This window comes from Lissotriton helveticus, chromosome 6 (assembly GCF_964261635.1).
Source record: "Lissotriton helveticus chromosome 6, aLisHel1.1, whole genome shotgun sequence".
Taxonomy (NCBI): Eukaryota; Metazoa; Chordata; class Amphibia; order Caudata; family Salamandridae; genus Lissotriton; species Lissotriton helveticus.
The window spans coordinates 1,157,988,463-1,158,014,298 of NC_136067.1; the positions used below are offsets into that span (position 1 = coordinate 1,157,988,463).

Sequence of the window (25,836 nt, forward strand, 5' to 3'; positions counted from 1 at the left end):
TCTATTTGCTGTCTACAAAGATTTACCCTTATGAAAGTGTATATGTTGCCTTGAAATGGAAGAATTTAATGGGGTGGCAGAATTTAGCTAAGATGGGTCTTACGCTGGTCCCTGGTTCTGATATGCCAGTGATATTTGCAAATGTACCAGTTTTGTTGGTTGAGTTTACAGCTGTAAATGCTGTAGCTGCACTTCTTTAGAAGTTTTCTGAGGTATTTAATGACAGCATTGGATCTATTAGGAACATTGAACCCAGAATCAAATTTAAACCCAATGCTGTACTGGAGGTACATACACCTGTAGGTGTGAGAAATAACATCAAGGCTATATTGCAGCAATTGACATATGAAGGCATTATACAGTCGCTCTGACTCTGTTGAATGAGTTAGTCCCATAGCCATTGTTCAAACAAAGTTTAACAAAATCCATTTGTATGCTGACCTTCACACGCACAATAGCAATATTTTTATTGATCGTCACCCCTTGCCCAAGGTGCAAGAATTGTTAGCCAACCCAGAGTTTTCTAATTTCTATGCTTGCCTTGTATTCTGGCATGCACGGCGTCTTTAAGATATTGTGGGTACCATTTTGGATGGAATTTATTTCAAGAGGATAATTTAACTGTTGTGAAAAGCGTTGACAAACATAACAATATTTTAGATAAGGTTTTGTAGATTTTGGCGCTAGGTGGGGCACGACCAAGATGGACGCACGCCAGTGAGGCTCTGGACACTCAGCAGCATGATATTTCATTTATCCTACTCTAAACTACATCAACACTGCTAAGAAATCGCTGCTGCTTTGCTCCCTGCAGCTGTGCTTGCTCCGGTGTGAAAATCACTGCTCTGCGACCCCGATCAGAGCTTCTGGGAGCGGGTCTAGCTGGGAGCGAGACACAGGAGCTGCCCTGCCTGAAGATCTGCACGGACCCCGCTACTGTGCAAGCCCGGGTATTCCACGTGGCTGTGTGCCATCTCACTGCCGCTTCCTTGCTGCTCCTGCATGCAGCCTGCAAACACTGAGACGGGCTGCCTCCTTGCCCTCGCCGGCAGCACCTGTGTGGCCATTCGGACGGACGCGGCGGAGTTGGTGATCCCAGCTGCTAACTGTACTCCCACGTCTCTGGACCCCCTACGGAGCCCTGCTGAAAGCCTGATATATCTCGCACCAGCAAGCATTGATAGCATACATTGATGTAGACATGTATAGCACACACTATCATGCTGCCCTATGCGTTCACTCCTTCCTCCCAGAATAATGACCGCAACGCCTGAACAGCTTCGCTTAAAATTGCTTACCTGGAATGTCAGAGGTCTTTGTGACCCCCGTAAATGCCGGCAAATTCTTGCATATCTAGATAGGTATCAGATCCATATCGCTATGGTTCAAGAGACGCATATCGAACCACGCCGCCCTCCCCGATTTGGAAGTCGGTGGGCTGCGGAGCGGGTATTTTCTTCCTATTCTACCTACTCCCACAGTACTTAAATTTTAGCCAAAGGGAACACACCCTTCATTCTGGTCGGCACTTTCTGCGACCCTTCTGATAGGAGTTGCATGCTCTGGGGTACACTGGGTATGCAGTCAGTTACGCTTGTCTGTTGTTACGGGCCCAATACTGATGATCCGGAATAATTTAGTACCCTATGGGGACACATTCTTAAAGTGGGATATACGCACGTCATCTGGTGGGGGGACTTTAATACTGCTCTGGGCCCTGCTGCTGACAGGTCCAATCCTCTCCCCCATCATTGCAAAACTCATGACACGCTAGCGTGTCTGCTCTCTGATCATGGGCTTATAGATGCCTGGCCACATGTGCACCCCGATGCGAGAGAAGGCACATATTACACTACAGCACATGCCTCCTGGTCGAGACTTGATTATTGGCTAGTATCCCAAGGGGTGGTTCCTTGGATTCACTCAGTGGAACACATGGCCAGAACTCATTTGGACCACGCCCCGGTGTGTATGATGATTGCGCCCCCCAGCCTGATCGCTTCCCCTCGAACCTGGCAGTTAGTGACGGTAGCACTATTGGACACTGCCTTCAAGGCGGAACTTGGGGAAGAGATATCTGACTTCTTCATTCGGTATAAAGGCTCCGTCACTCATCTGAGCACCCTTTGGGAGGCTTTTAATGTAATGGTGAGTGGTTTTTTTGTAGCAAAAAGCTTTGGAGTCCTCAGGGATATCCGTTGCAGATTACGCTCCCTTGAAGGGGAAATAAAGAAACTGGAAACAGATATGTGGTGGGATGCCTCAGGGGCTCAGAAAGTCACACTTAGAGATAAAATCACTGACTATACTAACACAGCTGCACAAGAGGTTCGACGTCGCTGAAAATACTTCATTGCTCGCAGAGATAGGGAGGGGGAAAGGCCCGGCAGGGCGCTGGCAATGGAGATCCGACTACCCCGCTTCTCCAACTATATTCTGGATGTGGTGGATGACTCGGGGACACGTCACAGAGATAGTCTTGCAATATTACATACCTTCACTGAATTTTACACAAACCTTTATACCACCCGACGAGCCTAACCCCGGACTTTGCTTCCTTTCTTGAAAATGTCACCTTAGAGTGGCTAGGCGACAAACAAAGGGAAATTTTGATGGTTCCGTTTGAAGACGACGAGTTCAGAACAGTCATCATGTAGATGAAATCGGGCAAGGCCCTGGCTCTGATGGCCTCCCCATTGATTTCTATAAGTCTTACCTTGAACAATTGATCCTGGTGTTGAGGGAGGTATATATGGAAGCTCAGGAGGTCCAGATTCGCCCTGGTTCAATGCAAGAGGCACTTATTGTTTCCCTCCTAAAGTCTGGAAAACCAGCTGACCACTGTGACTCCTATAACCCCTATCCCTCATCAATACAGATGGAAAAAATCCTTGCAAAGCTTCTAGCCAATCGCCTCAAATTATTGATGGAGAAGCTGGTACTGCGCGACCAGGTGGGATTTATCCCTGGAAGAATTACCTGCGATAACCTCCGTACTCTTTTCTCCATTCTGCAGACGTGGACCCTAAGTTGGCACTAGCGGCCGTTTTTTTGGATGCCATGAAGGCCTTTGATTCGGTGGAATGGGACTATCTTTCTACTATCCTTCAATGCATGGGCCTCCCCAGAAGTTTCTTAGCATGGATTTGTCTGATATATGCCTCTCCCATGGCGAAGATTTTAATTAATGGTCATGTTTCCCCCTCCTTCCGCCTCACTCGTGGCACTTGGCACGGTTGTCCACTGTCTCCTCTCCTGTTTGCCCTTGCCATAGAGCCGCTAGCGGAAAAAAATTAGACAGCACCACCAGGAAAAGGCCTTTTTGTGTTTTCTCTACCCGATCCTTATTTCACTTTATGCAGATGATATATCCCCAGCAGAATCTCAATCTGATCCTTCCTGAATTTGTTCGATTCGGAGGCCTCGCTGGAATTCATAGCAATTGGACCAAATCACAAATGTTTCCGCTCACAATAGCCGTGGTGCAATTTCCTACTGATTTCCCCATAAAATGGTGTGCCACGGAGGTGACATATTTGGGAAAACATGTCACCATTGATCGCGAGGAGTTAATGAGACTCAATTATGGGCAAGCACTAGATCACATCACTAGCAGTATCACACAGTGGAATGCCTTCCCCTTACTATGGCGGGACGGATCTCGCTCATCAAAATGGTTGTTCTCCCCAAGCTTTTATACCTACTTTTAAATATAACGTATGATCCGTGCAGACCGTTCTTTTCTCAGCTCCGCTCGGAGCTAATAAGATTTGTTTGGGGGGGCAAGCAACCGCGCTTGCAGTGAGATACACTCACACAAACCTATTCTCAGAGGGGTTGATGTGCCTAACTTAGAACTATATTATCTTTGTGCTCAGGCACATTTTGTCCATTATTGGTTCCACCCGCCCAGATATACACCTCATGTCGCAACTGAGCACAGGCTGACAGGTCCTATTCCACTCAACGGGGCCATAATGACGGTAGTCACAGCTTGAAAACCATGCCCGACATCTGTTGACGACACAGTCCTGGTGTAGAACTGCATTGCTCGTCACTTACAAAATCCCATATTATATTCTCCGCTACTCCCACTTACATACCACTCACAGATCCCTGTACTGCAGGAAGGTGTCTTCATCAAGGCTAAAGCTAAACATAATATTAATTGCTGGGGGGACCTCTATCTCAACGGCAAGTTCCACACCTTGCAGCAGTTATTTAAAGACACAGCACCTTCTTCCATTGATCTTTCTCTATATTCGCCTGAGGCAAGGTTTCAAGGAGTATACACCTTCCTATCCTCAAGAGCCCCCTACTGTTGCAGCCTTACACCACGTACTGCGTGCTGACAGCCCATCCCATCTGGTGTCCACACTCTATCATAGCTTATACACGGAGGCAACTTACGCACCCTGCACATCCCAGGATAAGTGGGCATCTGAACTCGGCCATGAGATCACAGATAACCAGTGGCTGTAGTGCTGTAGGCAGACCGAACAATTATCTTCCAGCAGCCTGCTACGTATTACTCACTACAAATCCCTGCACCGCATATATTACACCCCTGTCAAACTGCACAAATACAAACTGCACAAGACAGATAAATGCGACAGATGCAAGGCGGAGGCTGCTGACTTTTTGCAACTCTCGTGTGGAGCTGTAACACCGTTTTTATGTATTGACAGCAGGTTTTCATTGCGCTGGAATTAATGACCTCACTGCAACTCCCAGCTTCTCCTCTTCTCGCAATCCTGGGACACACCGAGGAGATACCAGTGGCACACCGCAAGTTTGTCTCCATTAGTCTTCTTCTTGCCAGGTGATGTGTGGCCTGCCGCTGGGGCCGCGGTCGTGCACCAAAATTCAAGGAGTAGATTAAAGAACTAATACTCTGGCAGGACCAGGCAAACATCTATGCCGAGCTGCTCCCACTCTCGTCTAGACCTCGAGATATTTGGGATCCACTTAAAAGATATCTCCTGGAGCATCCAGTGGAGACTGGAATACACATTAATATGCCTCCTACCGTAGTACCTCACTATCGTAGCCCTCATCCTGATCATGGATGGTCACTAACAGAGGCCTCATCATCGGATCATGTTGATGTTTGGCTTGATACCTTGTACCATTGCATTTGAGATTTGCGGGATTGGTTTGGCATTTAAAAATACTATGCTGACTTTATGTTTCAGGTTAAGTACAGCGGCAACTGGAGGCCCAAAAGTGACTGCTACGGTTGTGTATATCTACATACTGTCACTATTGTGCTGGTGTTTTTCTCATTATGCTTTGATTCGCTGCCTTTGGCATCCATGTATTATTCTTGCTCTGAACCTCTATGTGAAAATCAATAAACAAAGTTAAAAAAAACAAAAAATGATGTAATTTTTGGTACAAGAACTTGACTATTTGGAGATAGTATCAGTGCTGAGGGAATCAAACCAAAGTTTTCCTTAGTTAAATCAATACAGGAGGCCACACCATCTAGGGGCAAGGATACCCTCCGAAATTCTTTGGATCTTAGTGAGTATAATTCTAGATTCATTGGACATAATGCTTTAATTAATCAACCTTTAAGAGCTCTCCTTAGGAAAGGTGTAATATTTGTGTGGGACAAAGATGTGGATGAGGCTTTTTCTAAAATCAATATTTTGATTATATCTACAAATGCACTTTCCCCATTCTTGTCTGGAAAGAAATGCTTTTTGATGGTTGGTGCCAGCTGGTATGGATTAGCTGCAGTCTTATCTCCATTGGTTGAGGGTAAGGAACAAATGGTGGCATTTGTATCTTGGTGTTGAAATTTACACAGATCACACGCCCTTGATTTACATGTTTGATGGTGGTGGGGTTGGAAAGGTTTTGTCATGGCTTGTAATGCTTCTTTCATGCTTACAGGAATATTTGTTCACCATTAAATATATTTCTGGTGGTAAGAATACTAATGTGTGTGAAAAACCAAAATTTCTCATCGTGAAGACTAAAGTGTACAATTGAAAATGTGCTAAGCTGCACAAGTTTTGTTAGAGACAAAATAATGTAGCATAAAGATTCTTATTTAGGGCTATGAATAATAATAGAATAAGAAGAAATTATTAATTTGTGTGTCTAATATTAATATTCTTATGTTTCCTGAACTGCAGGAATATTCAAGCACAAACACAAAATGCTCTTTTATTCTTAGTGAAAGTAGAGTAGGCCTAGAAATGCAGCAAATGTATTAGTTAGGGCATGTGATCTGTGCTCCTTTGTCTCACCGCACGTTGTTTCCTGATGTCCTTGTAAAGAATAACATTTACATCCTTAAAGAGTGGAGAATAGTATGACTCTTTCCTGTTTAGGCGAGGATTCAGGATGAAACTGTTGCCATAAAGTTACAAAATATGTAATTGTAGTTTTCTGCTTCCTCTCTAGGAAATTATACAATTTTAGGCTAAGACTGTTTAGTAAAATTTGTAAACTCATCGTCATGAGATGTTTTCCTCTCCTAGTTCTGACCAATGAGAATGGCTTTTAGGATTTAGGAGAGTTTCTAACCTAGTGTAACAAAGTTGCAAAGTCAGTATAAAGATGCTGGTGGGAAAATGATCACCGGGTCGTGCACATTCTGGTGACCGGTCCTGCAGCTGTGGTATGCTGTGCTGATTTCTGATCTGGCTGGCAATCCTGACTTCTGAAACTCTTTTACTAGAGACTTTGCACATCATCAGCTGGTGATGCTACCTATGCTATACACCTATGGCTCTGGTGATAGTTTTCTTGACTAAATGCACGCTGTGCATTAGTTTTCTCTAATTTACCAAGAGGTAATAGAACTATGATTTCCTTGATGTGTTCTTGTTCTCTCTCTATCTCTCTCTCACCCCGTCTCGCACCTAATGTTTTGATGATCTCTGAGTTACTCTGCCTGTGCTGTGATGTTTTGTTACAACTGTGATACTATGAGCAAAAAGGGTTTTTTACTATGATTTGTGTTTGTGTATGACCATTCATATTTCCTGAAATAATACCAAAAGGTTCTTAGAAAGAAAAGTGTCAGTCGTTATTTTCTGAGTTATGACTTATTAGGATATATTTTGCTAAATATAGATGTATTTGTAGTGTATTTTATGATATAGCTGTCTTTCATTACAGGTCCTCATGAAGGAATAGTTCTCTGATTTCTCTAATTAGTCCCTTTTGGCTCTATCAAACATCCATTGGAGGACCTTTGATATTGCTAATGGTAATAGAAATGATAATGACCTATGGGCCTGTCATATAGTAATTACGCTTCCTTAGATAATGTAAAGGTTGGTGTGGAATATTTTATGTTACAATTTTACCCACTGCTTTAGCTGCATCAGTTTTTGGTAGTTGCATCGGATGGTTAGTTTAGACTAAAATACTAGGTGGAGAAAAAGGAGTTTTTCATTGACTATTTGTTGAGTTCGTTTTGTCATATTGAGTTTTTATTACGGGTCCGTAAAAGCCTGAGATCCCGGCATAAGGTTTGTTCTTAGTGTTTGTATAAACTAAGGTGATGTACATTGTCTGCTGGTAATACAATACTAGGCGGTCGTCTAACTGAAAGTATTATAAAGGGAATTTTGTTGACTGAGATAGTGGGGTAATTTGGGTCACTTCAGTACGCGCAGCTGGGGAAGTCCAGAGAGTCCTCTGCATGTAAGAGAACAAGAAACACGCTGGTCGCGATTTATTGTTGGAGTGTAGAGTTTTCTTTGAGCATATGAATATAATTTTGATTTTTTTCTTTTTAGTGGAGCAGACAATTTGTGTTTATGTAGTTTATTTTGTTTGTTAAAAAGACCTTAAAGACATTGACGCTGATTTTGCAAAGGGAGGGTCAGTAGAAGGAGCGATACTGTCGTCACAAAGAGCCTCGATGGTATTGGACAGTTGGTGAGCAACGTCACAGAGGTGTCGCGCTGGTACTGGTCAGTTAATGAGGGTTGCGCTGCTATTGGGTAGTAAAAAAAACTTTGATTGGAAGTTGAGAACATACCACTGAAGAGAGTGTTGCTAGGATTTGCATAGATTAGAGTTATTAATAATATTTTACTTGAAATAAGCAAAGAAAATGAAGATAATGAAGGTGTTAAAGACATTGTTTAGCAAAGATCAACCAATTCCAATTAGAGAAAGGATTCCAATAGCTCCTGAAGGTACGCCGGCAGCATTCATGGCTTTGGAAAGGAGTTATCATACGTGTGCATGGTTGGAGGATTGGGTGAAATATATAGAGAATGAAGGTGAATTGGCTTTTCCTGAAAATGGTACTTTCAAGACAAGGATTTTGCAAAACCTGAGGTTACTGATACATAGCTTGAATCCAAACCCAAGACAAATGCAGTATGAGGCTTTAGAGGAATGGGAGTATGAAGCATATAAGAGAGAAAGGGACAAACATCAGACTAGGTATACAAATTACAGTGAGTAGATACTCAGAGGCTAAATGGGATGCACAAAAGAAAATGTGGAGACAAGATGTTGCCTTAAGCTTAAAAATGTATCCGGGTAGAGAAGTTGAAATGAAGGATGGAGAAAAGTCCAGTGCGAAAAAGAATAATACTGGAACACAAGATAAAAATGTGAATGTTATGGATTCAGATGATATCGATGAGGATTTCTTAATTGAACTATTAATGAACAGATCACCACCCCATATCAAGTGGAGCAGATTAGTTGAAGTACAGATGATTCACATAATTCAAATGTTATACCTAGTGCTCCTTTCATTCAAATATAAGTACTTCCTCAGAATAGAGTGACAAATGGTGTGAGACCAGTTCAGATTGAGAACAGTCAGCAGACGATTGTGAGGATGGAAACAGTAAAAAACCCAAAGGTGTTCAGTGCCAGTGACGATTGGTCCAGAAGTTCTATTATATAGTGTTGGACAGAGTGTTACAGAAGTACATGCCTTGGGAGCCCCAGAAGTGGCTAGGATTAATGAAAGAAGTAATGGAAGTAACAGTACAATTGTGAATGTGAATTAGAGAGTAGAAGAACAATTGATTGATGATTCAGGGAGAAATGAGACACCGAAAAGGGTGGTGAATCACAAGCCAAGGAGACTAATACAGGCTGAAGAGAGATTGAATACACAAACACCTGTTAAATCTAGTAGTGAGTCAGGTGAAAATGAACAAAGATTAATGTGTCCATCACCAGAAGAATTAGATCAGTGGATTAGAGACATAGCTCCTGGTTGTAGTCAGAGTAAGAATGATCGTGTTGATGTGACTAAATTTAAAGGAGTATTAGAAGAAATGATTACAGGTACTATTAGTCCAGAGAGATTGAGTAAATTTCAAGACGATGAGTTGTTGTTTCTATGTAAGACTATCACTCGAAGAGTGAGAAATTTGCATGAGGTATTTGTGGACACAGCCCAAGAGTATTGAGTGGATATTGAGAAGTCAAATGCATTAAAAACGACATATAGATTAGATGTTACAGACAGATTTGGAGAATTTGAATTTTTCAGGGAAACGATTGCACATTAAAGAGTTGATTAGTACACTAAAGCGTTGGGGTGAATTGGACAAGTGGAAAGGAAGATGGGCTGAAAAGAAAAAAGATGAAAATACCAAGGCGAATACCATTGGCGTCGCAAGTGTAAGGTGGTGTTGAATAATGGAAACTCAGGTTCATTTGATCAGGTACAAGAGCAGATGCAAAGCCAGACTCAGCCGCAGATGAATTAGGCGCAGATTCAAAATCAACAAGTACAGATGACAAACAGAGGACAACATTTGCAAATACCGCAAGCTCCAATGTCTAATAATATTGTGAATGGTCAAATGCAAAGACAAAGTCTAAATACTGGGTTACATACAAATGCTCAAACATGTTCAAATGTGCAGGTTGTTTCACAGTATGTTTTGAAGAAATATAGAAGTGATTCGGATTCATCACAATGATGGTGCCTGAGGGGGAGGGGGGTGAGTTCTTTGTGCATCTCTAGTGGTAGATCAGTCGGGTCCATATGTGGATAGGGAGGTTGATGGTAATGCAATTACTTTCCTCGTAGATACTGGTGCTACCCATTCCACTGTGAGAACTGGGGAAATTCCAAACCTACTCCTCTCGGGAGAAAATATCCAAGTTGTCGGAGTATCAAACAAACTCATTAGAACACCAATAACTAAGCCAATGAAAGTTCAAATTGGAAATTTCAAGGAATTACACAACTTTGTTGAGTGTGATTCAAGTCCTGTACATTTTCTAGGTAGGTATCTGCTGTGTTAAAATGAACTGTTTCATTTATTGTACACCAGATGGAATAGCATTTCACATAAAAGAGGAAGATGTGGTCTTCAAAATGGTGACTCAAGGGACTGAAGTGAAAGAATTGTACCCTTTGCTTACGGACAATGATTTGCCTGTTGAGTTGAGAAAAACAGTGTTGTCTGATGTGTGGGATTTTTCTGGGCACGAGATTGGTCTGATGAAAAGAGTTGTTATGATTAAGATTACAGTCAAGGCTAATGCAGAGTTCCTGAAAACCCCACGATACAAAATGAGTCCTAATATTATTGCAGAAGTGACACTTGTGATAGATATGCTGATTGAACAAGGACTTCTGAGAGAGATACTAGGGAGTCCATGCAATTTTCCTATAATGGGAATTTGCAAGCCTAATGGAAAGTACTGGATTGCACAGGACCTGAGAAAGGTTAATCACATTTTTATACCTTGTTGTCCTATAGTACCGAATCCAGCAGTGATTCTGTTTTAAATTCCATGTGACACAGAATGGTTCACAGTGATTGATCTGTGTCAAGCATTTTCCTCGATACCGTTGCATCCTGATAGCCAATATTTATTTGTGTTTCGGTTCGGAAACTGTGTCTTTGCATGGTGCTGAGTTCCTCAAGGGTATACAGAGAGTCCCTCAATTTTCAATCAGATACTGAAGAAGTGTTTGGAGTCTTTGGTGATGCACAGAAATTCAGTTCTGGTCCGATATATTGATGACTTACTTGTAGCATCAAGGTCTAGAGAAGATTGTGTGACAGATATAATCGCTTTACTGAATCGCTTGGCAGTGGGTGGTCATAAAGTATCACCGACAAAATTACAATTTTGTGATACTGAAGTGCTTTTTCATGGACACATAATTGAAAAGGGAATTCAAAAGGTTTCTCAAGATCAAATAAATGCCATCATGCAAATTAATCCGCCAAAAACACAGAAAGAAGTTTGAATGTTTTTGGGTATGGTCGGTTACTGCAGACAGTGGATTATGAATTTTTCACTGATTGCGAAACCACTTCAGAGACAGACACGCAAAGATGTGAGAGATCTAATACATCTTGATGAGGAATGCAGAAAGAAGTTCCTAGAGTTGCGAGACAGTTTATGTCAAGCATCAGTGTTAGGTATGCCAGATTTCGAGAATGAGTTTGCGTTGTTTTGCAATCAGCGTGAGGATTGCACACTCTCAGTTCTAACGCAGAAACACGGAACAGCAAGTAGACCGGTGGCATATTTTTCTGCAATTTTGTATCCTGTCGCTGCAGCATTACCAGGATGTTTGAAAACAGTTGCTGCTACTTGTGTGAGCCTTGAACAAAGCGAGTCAATTGTCATGGGACATCCATTGAGAGTGTTTGTTCCACATTCAGTCGAGATTTTGTTAACGCGCAATCGAAAGCAACACTTGATGAGTAGCCGTTTGACAAAATATGAGCAATTGAATCTGACAGTAGAAAATGTAACAATGACAAGGTGCATAAGTTTAAATCCGGCCACGTTATTGCTAACTCCAGATTGTGAGGAAGTTCATGATGAAGTGGATCATGATTGCATGGATGTGAGAGATATGTGCACAAAACCAAGGTCTGATTTCAAAGATACACAACTACCTGAATCAGATGTGGTTTTCTTTGTGGATGGCTCATGTTTAAAAGATTTAGAAGGTTGCTTGAGAGCTGCCTATGCGATTTGCACAGTAGCAAATGTGATTGAAGTATCATGGTTGAAAGGAGTGAGTTCTGTACAAGTGGCTGAGATTAAAGCGCTCACCTGAGCTTGTATCTTGTCAAAACAAAGGAGGTTTACGATCTTTACGGATAGTCAATACGGCTTCGGTGTCGTACATGACTTTGGGCAGCTGTGGTCCCAAAGTGGATTTTTGACCTCTTCGAGTTTACCAATCAGAAATGGAGAGTCTGTAAAATATCTACTGATGGCGTTACAGTTGCAGGAACAAATTGGGGTGGTGAAGTGCAGTGCACATAGATCTGGGTGTGAATACACCACACTGAATAATAGGTATTGCAGTGAAATTGCTAAATTTTGTGCTTTGAATACATATTCAATGAAGGGAAAACCATCAGAAAATAAGCAAAATTAACAAACAGAATCTAAATTATTGTTCATATCTGGTGAGACTTGGGATGACGTGAGACACTTACAAGAAGAGGCAAGTGACTCTGAAAAAGAATGGTGGATTAAATTAGGATTTACCCGCAGGTCAGATGATGAGGTTTGGGTGTACACTGATGGGAGAATAGCCTTGCCAGACAGCCTTCGTTCATAGATGGCTAGAGTCCATCATGAACCGACACATATTGGAAGATATGCAATGATTAGATAATTTCAACAGACATGGTTTAATCCCAAATTCAGAGTGATTGCAAGTCTCTGTCAGTGATGCACCATTTGTCAGCAGCAAAACCCAGGAAGAAAGACAGTGGTTAGCATGGGTCAATATGGGAAAGCAGCTGGTCCATTTACCAGAATGCAGTAAGACCTTATTGAATTACCCCCTTGCAATGGATTAAAGTATGTCCTTGTGGTTGTTTGTTTGTTTTCTCATTGGATTGAGGCATATCCAACAAGACGTAACGACAGCTTAACAATTGCTAAATTACTTCCTAGAGAGATTATTCCTAGGTTTGGTTTTCCAGTCTCGTTGGAATCAGATAGAGGTACACACTTTAATTATGAAATAATTTAGATGCTTTGTGCAGCATTACAAATTGAGCAAACACTGCACCGTGCTTATAGGCCTGAGGCTTCAGGTGTAGTTGAGCAATTCAACAGCACAATAAAATCAAAGCTAGCTAAATGTTGGGCTTCCACAACACTGAAATGACCTGTTGCACAGCCATTGGTGTTAATGAACTTAAGAAGTATCCCAGATAAGAAAACTGGAGTGTTCCCACATAAAATAATCATGGGCAGGGCTATGAGACAGCCAACAGTTCCAGCAAATCAACGGATGAACATTACTGATGACTTGATACTGGATTACTGTAAGGGATTGGCTGATGTGGTGTGTCCTGTGTCTCACCAAGTTGGAGAAGTTGCGACAAATACACAACAAGAACACAATTTAAGCCCTAGAGACTGGGTTGTGGTAAAGAAACATGTCAGAAAGTCCTGTTTAGAACCACACTGGCATGGTCCTTACCAGATCATAATGAAAACTCTCAAGTGTGGTGGTTTGCCGAATTGGATGCACGCAAGTCACACGAGAATAGTCCCAAGTCCACTTGAAAGTGAAGAAACTGCTGGAGAAGAAAGACACGAACAGAAAATCTTCCAGAGCAGTTTGAAGTTTAAGTAGAGTGGGCACAAGTTACTGGGGCTAGTGAATATAAAACTGTTGGTATTGATGGTGAGAACAGAGTGATTACTTCAGCACCTGCAGTTGCCAAAGACAAAAGAAAGAGAAACTCATCTGAAGAAAGTTCATAAATGAACGAAAATGGAAAAAGAGCAAAGAAGGGAGATAAGTGGCCAACAGGAGTGAGGAAACTGAAAGACACTGTTAATAAAAAAATCCTGAAACAATACTTGAAATATTGAGTCAATCAGAGCAAAGTGAAGCAGAAGAAGAGAATCGAATACAAAGAACTAAAAGAGTGAGAGTACCGAGCAAGAAATACTCAGCACCGGAATGGACTAATGTGGTTGTGGGTGCAAATGAAAGTGTTTCAAATAATGAATGGGAAAAAGAATTTCTAAAATTCTGTGTGAAGAAGGACAACTGTCTTAAACCACCTTAAGTGAACTGCTACTTTGAAGAGGGTATTCAAAAAGAGAAAGAAGATTTATGTGATACATTTCCAGAAACGTTTCTGAAGCTGTGGATTTTGAAGAAGAGCTCAAGGTTAAAGTTCTTTGCTGTGGAGTGCACAAACTAAACTAGCCTAGTGAAATTATTAATTATTTGGAGTGAAATTTTTTTGTTAGAATTCTGCCTATTTTTCTTTTTGATAATCACTGAAGATGATTAGAATTGATACTGGGAAACAGAATCAGGGAATATGTAGGCGAAGATGCTTTAATGTTTGTGTTTTCTGTGTTCTATCAACAACGTCCGTATCGTTGGTTTTAACATTTGTGTTACCATGCTTTATATTTATTAGTATAGTAAATACTACTACTAATAATTATGAGCATGTGACTGTGGTTACTAAAAATTATCTGAAAGAAGATTCAGAGATTAATATGAAAGAAATAACCATTAGTGTTTTACATTTGGATAAATCTATTAGTGACTGTTCATTAAATGGCCTTACAAAATTACTTTATGAATACATGGATACTATGGATGCAAGAGACTGTTATGTGTGCATGCAATTACCTACGTATGTGTCTGAGGGTTTGAACTATCATCATTTACCCTTAACATATGGTATATCATGTAGTGTACTAACCAGTTTGTTTTATGCTAAATGGGGTTTTCAATACTTTTATTCAAATCATGATTTAGTGTTTTCAGAGATTCCTATAAGAAAGAATATGAATATAGTATATAGTGCTAAGGATGCAGAATATATGGGAAACATTTTTCATTCTATTAAAATGGTAGTTACCGTTTATGCACATAGGCATAGTTTGACTTGTAGATTATATAGTGTAGAGATTGATTTATTTAATCTGTAGAAGATAGACATGAATAGTTTAAACTCAGGGCTGCTGAACAGAAGAGTAAAGAGACTCCTTGGGCACATAAAGAAGGACATTATCAGAAGACTGAGACGTACGCTGCAATGGCTCTGGATTGGCCCCATAGGGTAAAGCTTTGCATACTAAAGCAGAAATCAGATTATAATAATCATTTTATTGGTTCCAGAGAATGTGAACACTCTTCCTTGATAACAGGTGGTTGGGGATTACAGGGTGGTACAGATGCTGTTTACCCTGGGGTGTATTTCATTTGTGATAAAAATGCATACTATTGGTTGCCACCACAATGGTATGGATGATGTTATATGAGAATTGTCTTTCCTAAAATTTATCATGGGAATGATAAACAAGGAACCAATGAAAAGGAACTAACTTTAGAGTAAGAGGGGTTGAGTGCTTTCTGAAATAATTGGGGATATATTTGGTGCATTGATACCTTTAGTTGGAGTTATTATAAATTCAGAGAAAATTTGAAAATTGTCTACAGTGGTTGATCATGTATCAACGGATACTGCTGAATGGTTCTTGATGGTTGATACTGAAATGACTGCTATGAGGACCATGGCTTTACAGAAAATACTTGCCTTAGATGTATTATTGACAAACGAAGGCAGAGTCTGTAGTATGTTAAAGATTCAACAATGTTGCACATATATCCCTGTTAAAGGTAAGGATTTGGAGTAATATGTAAGTAACATTACTCATTTACATGATGATCTGTCAAAACTGAAGGCTGATGGTGCATGGGAGAAAATTGTTAAGAGTATTTCTTCCATGGGTATCTGGTTTTCAAATTTTTCCAACAGCTTATTAGGGAGAAGACTTACACCAATAATTGCTGTTGCTACAAGCATACTAATGATAATGTTGCATTATGAATGGTACAGGAGTAAGCCTACTGAGGGAAAATAATGAGCAAGAAAAAGGAAAAGAGAATTAGAAATGGAAATGGAAGGGGGATTTATTATGATGCCTGGAAAGACATAGAGGGTGTTAGGTTGAAACAAATGAGAACTACTGCATTCTGATTGTTCACTATCAGATAGTAATCTGATAATTGTTGGTGTGATGGTTTGGGATACCATCAATTGGGGAACTGATGGAGCATGAAGGAGAGAAGACTGAGAAAGACTTTTAATTTCAACTTGTGCCTCTGCTTTGAACAATCTCCAAGGGCTTGTGAGTGAGCCTGCCCCCTGAACTGCGCCCTAGGAACATTGGGCGCTACCCCCCTCCCTGAAGGAGGAACTGCTGATGGTGTTGCCTGTCCTGCAGTGCCCACAAAGAGAAGCTGAGTGCGCTGTGCAAGCGCGCACCCTGAAGAATCTGTGCACCCCTGGTCCTGCCGAGCAAAGTGACCTGTGACCTGGCCAAGAGCTGCAGCCGCAAAGTAAAGTACAGCCCCGCCTGGTCAGAGCACCGTATCTGCCGCCCAAAGCCGAGCCGTAGCCCACGCAGCAAGAAAGAACCTGTCCGGTCCAAGCACCGCGACCCCGTGGCCCTCGAGCCGGAGAGCGCACCGTAAGAAAGGATGTATGCCTGGTTTGCTTCCCCGCCGTGAGCTTGCTGAAGTGCGCCCCGCCGCACTGAGAATCGCTGTCAAACCTGACCCCCCTTCAGGACCCAAGGACTCTGCACTCGTGAGCCTGTGTCCCCCGGAGCACCGCCAACCAACGGAGAAGCGACCCCGTGGCCTCCGTGCCACCCCGCCCTTCAGGAAAGCACCGCAACGGCGGACCTCAGCAGAGAGCCGTCCACCCGATCTACAAAACGAGGTACTGTGCCCAGAGCGCCTCGAACTGTGCGCCAGCGAGTCGCGCTTGCAGCCAACAACTCGTACTGTCCCCCGCTTCTAAAACCTGCCTCAAGTGCACCTGACCGTACCCTGCGCTCCGGACTGCTGTGTCCGTGCGGCGCGTGTGCCCAGAACTGCCGTGGTAAGAGGCGCACGAGTCTAGTACGACTCGTACACTTGGTTTGCTTGTAGCGTACGCTTCTCACGCGAGATGCGTGAGACTTGGTAGGGCCGCTTCGCCGGTAATCGCACGGAGCGCACAGGAATGTTCCAGAGGGCCCAGACTTTGAAAACACAGTACCTGGCCCCTAAAGATAGTGCCTAAACATCAGAGAAGGGATTTTTGGAAGTATTTAACCCTTGGTAAGACTGAACATTGCATTTTAAGATTGGTGGCATACTGAAAGTAACTGGAACCCTTCCTAAAGTATAAAGACTGTCTTTGAAGCCTGCTTGAACACTTCTACATGAAGAGTATATTTTTATAAATACAGTCTTGTGTCTCTGTGTGGTGGGTTGGTAATTTACTGTGTAAGGTACTGCAAATGCTTAACCACATGTGCTCCAGAGATTAGCCTTGACTGCTTGCGCCACACTACCTAGAGGGTGAGCAGGGGTTATTTCCTGAGAGTAATCCTTTGCCCTGACTTAGAGGAGAGGGTCCCTGCTTGTCGCAAGTACATACCTGCACCAACCAGAGACCCCCAATTCTAACACACCTCAAATGGTCCGGTCCACTTATCCTGGAGCGCACAGGGCTCCACTGGGGCCATGATCCACACTTTCTGACAAGGCTGAAGTTCAATCAGAGTGGTATTCTGGTCGTACCACCGCTTCATCTCCTCCTGACTGGCTTCAAGATTCGCCTGAGCGAGTTGTCTGAATCACCTAGTCTAATTCCTGAATGCCAGCATGTAGCTATATACAGCCTGGGAAGGTTTCCTGGGAGCTTGGTCCCAGCCTTCCGTGACCAAATTCAGAGGTCCTCTTACTGGGTGACCATAGAGAAGTTCAAAGGGGCTGAACCCTAGGGACTTCTGTGGTACCTCACGGTAAGCAAAGAGAAGGCATGGTAAGAGGATGTCCCCCTTATGCCTCATAGGTTCCCCAAGACCCATAATCATGCCTTTGAGGGTCTGGTTGAATCTCTCAACCAGCCCATTACCTTGGAATGGTAAGGAATGGTGAACTTAGAGTTGCAACACACTCCTGCCACAGGGACTTCTTATACTTGGAAATGAAATTTGTACCACGGTCTGACACCACCTCTCTGGGGAACCCCACGTGGTATAAAATCACTTTCAGTGCACGTCCCACCATGGGGACCGTCGTAGTCCAGAGATGGATGGCTTCCGGGTACCTGGTGGCATGGCCCACCAAGACCAGGATGAACCTGTTGCCCATGACTGTCTTGGGATCCAGAGGCACCACAATGTCAAGGCCCACCCTTTCAAAGGGGGTGCTGACCACAGGGAATGGCTAGAGAGGAGCCTTGTGCTTCCTCCCACTCTTTCCACTGCTGACAAGTCTGACAGGTCCTGGAATGAGTGTCTGAACTCTTGCGCATTTGTGGCCAATAAAAGTGGGTGACAAGCCTTTCAAAGGTCTTGTCCTGCCCCAAATGTCCTGCTAAAGGCCCATCACGAGCCAGCCCCAGTAGGAAGGCTCTGAAGCGCTGGGGAACCACCAGCACACGGGCTTACCCTGGCTCAGCAAAGTAAGGCTCACTTTACAGGAGACCAGTCTCCTAGTAAATCCATTGTGATCCAGACTAATCACCTGCTGCCTGGTTTGCAGCCTGTTGCCGCAAACCCACAAGAGAAGGGCACTTCTTCTGCTCCTCACAGAACTCTTCCCTGGAGAGTTCTTCTTCCTGCTGCCAATGGGTCAGCTCAGGGAGGCTCCCTAGTTCAGCTACCTGTTCCCCTGTAGGTTCCAGGGCATACCCCTCAAGGTCTGCCTCCTCCTGGACCGTGGGAACTGTAGGGGTGGGTTTCCCATGCCCCAGTCTCTTCTCTTTAAGTCAGGTACCTGGGCCACTCTTTCAGGCTCCAGGTCCTCTTGAACACCTGTATTGGCTGCCATGGACCGAGTGGTCACACACGCCCACTCAGGCAAACCCAATATTTCTAAATGAGCACTTTGCTCCACTTTGCCCAAGGGGAGATCTCCAAATCATTACCCAACAGACAGTCAACAGGCATGGCTGGCCTCACAACTACTTAAAGAGTACCTGAGACCCCCCCTACTCAAAGGGAACCTGAGACACCTTACAGTGGCTCTCTGTGCTGTCAGCGGCAACAACTGGGTAAAATGCTTTGGGGATCACCTGTTCTTCAAACACCAGTCGACAACTGACAGCTGTTACACTATCTCCGGTGTCTCTAAGAGCTTCCACCCTCTTGCCATTGATGGTCACCCACTGCCTGTATTTTCTAGTGTTATCAGGCAGCTGGGTCCTGAGGACCACCTCACACTCTCCTAAGGAGACTAAGGACATCTCTGTGGGACCCCACCTACCTTGCGCACCTATCTCCTCCCCCAGGGCTACACTAGCCATCTGCCGGGGTGGTGCACCAGTGGGTGCCGTCTTCCCATGCAGGGGACATCTAGCATCATAAGAACAGTGGCCTACTAGACCACACTTAAAACAGGTCTTGGGACCCCTGTGAACAGGCTTATCTGTCGGGCCCCTGCCTTCTTCTCAGGGGGAGGCTAGGAACACTTTCCTTGGTTCCCTTGGGGATTACTTTGGGGCCCTTTCTGAAACTCCCTCTGTGTACCCTTGCCCCCACACCGATCTTCTGGGGACCCTGCCTACCTTTGGCGAAGTCTCCCACATGACCCTTGTGGACCCGGGTACTCACTTAGTAGTTGCCTCCTCAGCAAGCTTCCTAGGATTAGTTAGCTTACTATCAATCAGGTGCTGGCGTAGCTCTGGAAAACAATTATTGGACAAGTGTTCCCATGCAAACAAACCATGGAGCACCTCCAAATTATCCACTTTGCTACCCTTCACCGAACCATCCATTGTTCTGCAAAAGAAAGACACATATTCCACCCATGTGGTAGACTCTCGATGCCCTTCTGACCACCTATTGTGAGCCTGACTAGCTCTAACTTATGCACTCTCTCCCGCTCTCTGTCCTCCAGTTCTCCTTAGGACAGGCCCTTGGAAGAAACACTGCTGCCCGCCCTGGAAGGCACTTTCTTCCACGTTGGGCCCACTGGCCCCTCACGCTGCCCATCTAAATTCTCTGCCTCCACCATCGGCTCCTCAGGATGTTCACTGCCATTACAATATTCCAACCAGGCCTCAGCTCCTTTTGGTATTCCTCTTTCCTGGTGAGGCCTTTTACAGAGATTTTAGATTTCTTGCACAGAGCTTTGAGGTTAGGCACAGTGTAAGCATCAATTTTCTCTTCTTCCAATTCAATGTCTACAGATGCAATGGATGCTAGCTTACTCATGGTAGAAAGACTGGAAGTGTTCAAGAATCAACAATATAAAATAAGTTCCAAGGAAAAAGAACTCTAACAAAATGTATGTGGTTGCGTTTGGTCTGCACTCACTAGTAGTGTACACCAATCACTGCATATGAATAACAAATGCAAGTCCAGAATCCTCACTGCTGACCACCAATGTTATGTTTGGGGGTCTCTAGTTGGCAGAGGTAGGTACCTTTGACCAAATAGGGAACATTGCGTCTAGTCAGAGTAAGAGGCTACACTCCTAAAATAACTCCTTCTCACCCCCTTGGTGGCTTGGCACAAGAAAGCAGGCTTAGCACAGAGGCAGTGTCTAAAGCATTTGTGAACACATATAGTAATACAGTGAAAACCATACAAATGGACACCATACAGGTTTAGAAAAATAAGTAATCTGTACTAGACTTGACACAAGACCAATGATAAAAATCCAGAATACTGTAATCAAAAATAGATTTTAAAATGGTAGGAAATAGCTTAGTTCACTTTAGATTGCAAATGCGAAACTTTACTCTCACAGTACCTTGGATGCGTAATGCAAAATAAACAAAAAGGTCGCAGGGAAGGTGATGCATCGGTTCCTTACACTCAAGGGAGTGGATGCATCCGCTCCTTACTGCTGCGCAGGGGAGTTGATGCTCGCTTCCTTACTGTGTGGGAAGTTGACATGCTGGTTTTGTACCGCGATCCGATGCGATGACGCTCCGGTGCAATGCAACAAAATTGCATCTTAGTTATGGTGCAACAACAGAGATGTGATGCGTGCACGCCCAATGGCCGTGCGGTGATTCGATGAACTTCTGAGTCACGACAGGCCCATTGACACGCTTCTCCAGTGATGCAATGGCGACCTCTGCAGCGGCGACCTCTGCGGTGGCGGCGGCAGCATGCTTCTCCGGTGATGCAAAGCGCTTTCGCACTGCGATGGAGACATGTCAGGAACGGAACATGATTGTAACAAGGGGAATCCCCGCTCTATGTCTAAATTCTGTTATGATATAGGAATCGGGAAAACAAGTGAAAATAAATAGTTATCCCTTCGTCTCATCATACATCTAGGGAAAGTGATATCTCAGGGACGCACCGAACTAAACTTAAAAGGTAAATGTCATAATTTACAAAGTAGGCATGAAGGTCATTCGCTTGACATCGGCTTTGTTTATCCATCATCAGATTGGAGACCCTAATTATGATATGTTTTTCACAGTTCAGAGACCCGATATTTAGAACTCTACCGTGAAGAAAGAAATCGAGCCATTCAGCTCTGACTTTAATACATCATGACTTTATCTAGCACGAACAGTAAGTATCAAAGACATGGAATTAGGTCCCCCAAAAATGGGCATTGGAGACCCTAATTGTGATATGTTGTTCACAGTTTAGAGACCTGTTATTTAGAACACTATCGTGAAGAAAGAAATTGAGCCATTCAAGCTCTGACCTTAAATACATCACGACTCTCTCTATACTGACCTGTAAGTATGAAAAACTTTGAATTAGGTCCCCCTAAATTAGACATTTAATCTAGTCATAGACATGCTTGAATTAATTGTTTTCTCCTTTTAATAGAAAATTACTATCTTGACTTATGCTTGAATTCACTAGGATAAGCCTTGATTTTTCATCCATAAATAGTTAATGACTCCCCTATAGATAACAGGGTTTAGTCATCTGTGTCGTTCCTCCCCTGAGACACTCTCCTATGTTCCCTGTTCTCCTTCTTCTTTTCTTTTTTCCCCCCTTTCCCCCCCTTAGCAGTCCTGAGAATTGCCCCCTTTTGGTTGGAAATATACAAGGAATTGAAATGAATGTTGAAAGTATTTTATTAGTGAACTTGTCTTAGTATAAAAGGTCTATATAAGGCTACCTGTTAATTTTTTATCTAAAATTGAATTGTTCTTTTACTAATTGTATTTCTCCCTTGTCTTTTTTATTTTTATAAATTCAATTTATAGAAAGTACGTGGCCCCTCCAGAAGAAGGCGCTGGTCGCCGAAACGCGCGTTGAGAATTATTGTGGCACTTTTTATTTTTGAAAAAAAGATTTTTTTATTGTAATTCAATTTTGTTTTGTTGTACCCATTTGCATTAATGTACTGTGATTAATTGATTTGCCCATAAACCTTTTTTGCTATGTAATTGATGTTTTTAAATACAAATGTTAATAAATATTAGAAACTGATCTATTTGGTAGCTTCTCCTCCTTTTAATATTTCACTTAACAAGTTCAAATCATTGATTGCCTAGGTTGTTTTATGTCAATTGTTGACAGCGGCAGGGGCGGCACGCTTCCTCGGCTATGCGACTCTTATTCAGGCATCAGAGAACTTCAGCCAGCCGTCGCATCTACTCTGATTACCTTTGCATTTCCTTCAAACAACTTCAAAGTCATCAGAAATAACATTGTGGCAAGAGGGACCTGCAGTACTCTCTGCTTGAGATCAGAGCTTCTTAATTGACTCTTGTAGCACATCTGCCAGACTTCGAAACCTTTTTCCTGTCCCTCGCCCAACTTTTAGACAAATTCAAAGCCACACTTATAGCACTCAGATTCTCACTTTAATCCAAAAAAGACACTAATTCCCTTTCTGTTTTTTCTCAGGATTCATCACTCTGCCCTCAAACACTTGACCTCCTGACTGCTCACCTTCAATGCCCCTTACTAGTCACTTTCAACACTCTAGTTAGCTTTCAGACCCACTCTGAAGACACCTGGTCCTTTGAGACTCCAGACAACCTCAGGGTACCTCTGTCTGCTGTCTGACCCCAACATTTAGCCCTGTGAAACCCTCAGTCACTACTCTGTGCTAGTCTGCAGGGCTACTCACCTAACCCGTGGAGACTCACTGCACCATCATTCAAATTCCCTGACTAGATCCTCCTTCTATTTGATAATCTGACCATCTATGCTGGCCCTCGGACACCATCAAGCAACCTGAACCAGTCTACAGATCAACAATGTCGACCAAGCACTGGTCCTTGAGACCTGAAAACTTTAGCAAGCCCCTATTCCTGCCCTCAGACACTCACTTTAAACCAAAGGAGATCGTCAGCCTCCCTTCTGGATTGAGAATTCCTCAACTGGTTCTCAAAACATCTCTGTCAGATCTCAGGTCCACTGTACTTCCACTCATCCAGTGCTGAGGAACATTCAAAGGCCCACTGATAGTCTTCAGATCCTCACTTTGAGCTGAAGGAGCCACTGATACCACTTTTGTTGGCCAAACCGACTTCTGACCCTTCTTCAGGCGCTTGCTCCCCTGCCAATATAAACCTTCAGAGCCCCTCTTAAAACTAGGCCTGGGGGTTGACCGTGGCTCAGTTCGCGGAGTTTGCAGTTTTCTGCACTCCCCACTCCACAGAGCTCGCGGAGTTCAGAAAACTCCACTTCTTGATGAGTAGCTGAGTTTTTCCCCCGCTTGCGATCGCGAATGATAAGTTTGCGATCATGAACGGTAAGTTCACGAGTGCGAGCTGCCGCTCGGGTATAATTTCCACCTGAGCTGCAGGAATACCAGCACAAACTGCGGTTCGCACTGCCCTCCGCCACTCACGGAACTTCGCCGAATTGTTTTGTAACTTTGCAAAGTTCAGCGTACCAAAACTCAGCTAAGTACGCCCAGGCCTACTTAAGACACTAAAAGCCCCTCAGATGGTTTTTAACACACTCTGCAGACTCTCACCTGGTCCTTTTAGACACTCATTCCCCTTCTCCTAGCCCTCAGGACTCTTCACCCTTCCCTCATTGCACCTCAACAGGCCTCTGATCCACAGCCATCCCTTATGTAGCTTCAGACACTCTTTACATTCTTACTTTGAGCCCTAAGATACCCATAGCCCCACATCTGCTACTCCTCAGAGCCTCCCATTCTGTCCCCAAACCCACCGTACTGACCCTCACCCATCATTAAGGCGGTTAGCCTTCAAACGTACTTTGGGCCAAGGTCAACACTTAGGCCACTGTTTCACAGAGCTTTTCAACCATCTCTTATATCCACCCTGCTGACCATCCTTTACCAAGGGACACTTTCAAAGCTCCTCTGGGAGCCCTCTAAATTAGATTTTTTTGAGTCCATCACTCAGGTTTGAATCTTCTGTCTACCAGACCCCAGTGGCTGCCTCTCTGCCTGCCCTCTACTGTAACTATTCATTACGCTGAGTTGAGGTTATGGCAAAGCAAAATACCGGCTAGCAGGTCTTGAATCTTAAAGTTATCTACAGAAGGCACTGTAGCAGTTCTGCCGGCCCTGCACCTTTTCTCGACCAAGTGGTATATCCCTTGCAGACTCAATACTCATCAGACAATGAAATGCTAGTCTCAGAGAAAAGGAAGAATGCCGATTCACTGGGGAGCCAGGCTTGCTGCTGCCAGCTGCATGTGTGACACTTTGCTGTGCATGACGACAACATGACTAGAATCTCCCATTCATCTTTTGGTGCCTATTTGCATTCAAGCAGCAACCAACACAGCCTACTAACTTCCCACATTTACACTAGTGTGGCTGAATGCCACTGAATCCAAAAACCTCAAAAGAGCTGCATGTTCAAAAACAAAGCTTGTTTAAGGATAGTCTGCTCAGAACAATAATACAACTAATACATGTAATATAAGGCACACAAATATTAATAAACTAGATGTATAGTTATTAAGGATTTCTTCAAAATCTGTAGAATAAAAGCAAATGGAAGATAAACTTACCTTGGGTAGCAGAAACCTCCTGGACAAATTGCAGTTGTGATTCCATGCTAATTGTTTTAGATTCTGAAAGATAAGCAAGAAATACTACTTATTTGATTTAGTACCAAGATATTAATATATATTTAACAACTGTAAAAGGGAAAGTCTTGAAAAGTATAGAGTTCCGGAATTAGAGTTTGTCAGACAGGTTACCATGTACCCCAATTCCTTGGTCTGCCCATCTCTTTTAGAGATGGATAAACCTTAGCTTTTCCATCAGCAGAGGCTCCGCTTGGCTCCGTCGACAGAAAACTTCCACCAGTGGCTCAATGGAGCAAGGGCCAGGGCTGGCTTGGGAACCTAAAGCAGTCCTGGCAATTCTTTCTGACCAGCCCCTGAGGAGGCATTGCCTCATCCCAGGAGGCTGGAAACACTTGCTCCCTGCTTTTTTTTTAAACTGGGGGCAGATATTGCAAGGTCCCTCCCCAGTAATAAAACAGCCCCCACTGATGCAAAACCGCCCTCCACACTTCCAGCTTCCCGGGGAAATGCCTGATGCCTGAAACGGCCAGTTCAGCCCTGCTAATTAACACCATCACAAAACTTGATTTCAGAACAGATCTGGATTTGGTGCTCCTTTTCGATCCAGTACACTGAAGCTCCACCAGTTGCTGTTGTGCTGTTGTGTGTCCCAGAAGCACCTGGAAGTGCCAGGTTAAGTATGCAAGATGCAAGGACACATGACACTATGTTTTTCACAGTCCCTTGGGCTTATATTTATCCACATTTGCCTCACATGGAGAACCCCCGGATTCAGACTCCCTTAAACTTGGAAGCCATTATCTCCAAAAATATAGAGATACAAAAGTCTCTCAAGTGGTGGTTTACTCCAGCAAGTTTGTTTGATCAGTGCTTGTATAAAAGTAAAATCTGCTCTCATGG

The 25,836-nt window shown here is 43.4% G+C and overlaps 1 protein-coding gene across 4 annotated transcripts in view; it reads right to left on the reverse strand.

The window, feature by feature from the left end:
• The window catches only part of VIT (vitrin), a 1,808,828-nt gene that overhangs the window by 601,807 nt on the left and 1,181,185 nt on the right, over positions 1–25,836 (reverse strand). For all 4 annotated transcript variants that reach the window (XM_078648825.1, XM_078648826.1, XM_078648823.1 and 1 more), the window contains one exon: positions 24,916–24,978. In XM_078648825.1, the coding sequence (XP_078504951.1) occupies positions 24,916–24,978 (63 nt within the window). The remainder of the gene's footprint in view (positions 1–24,915; positions 24,979–25,836) is intronic.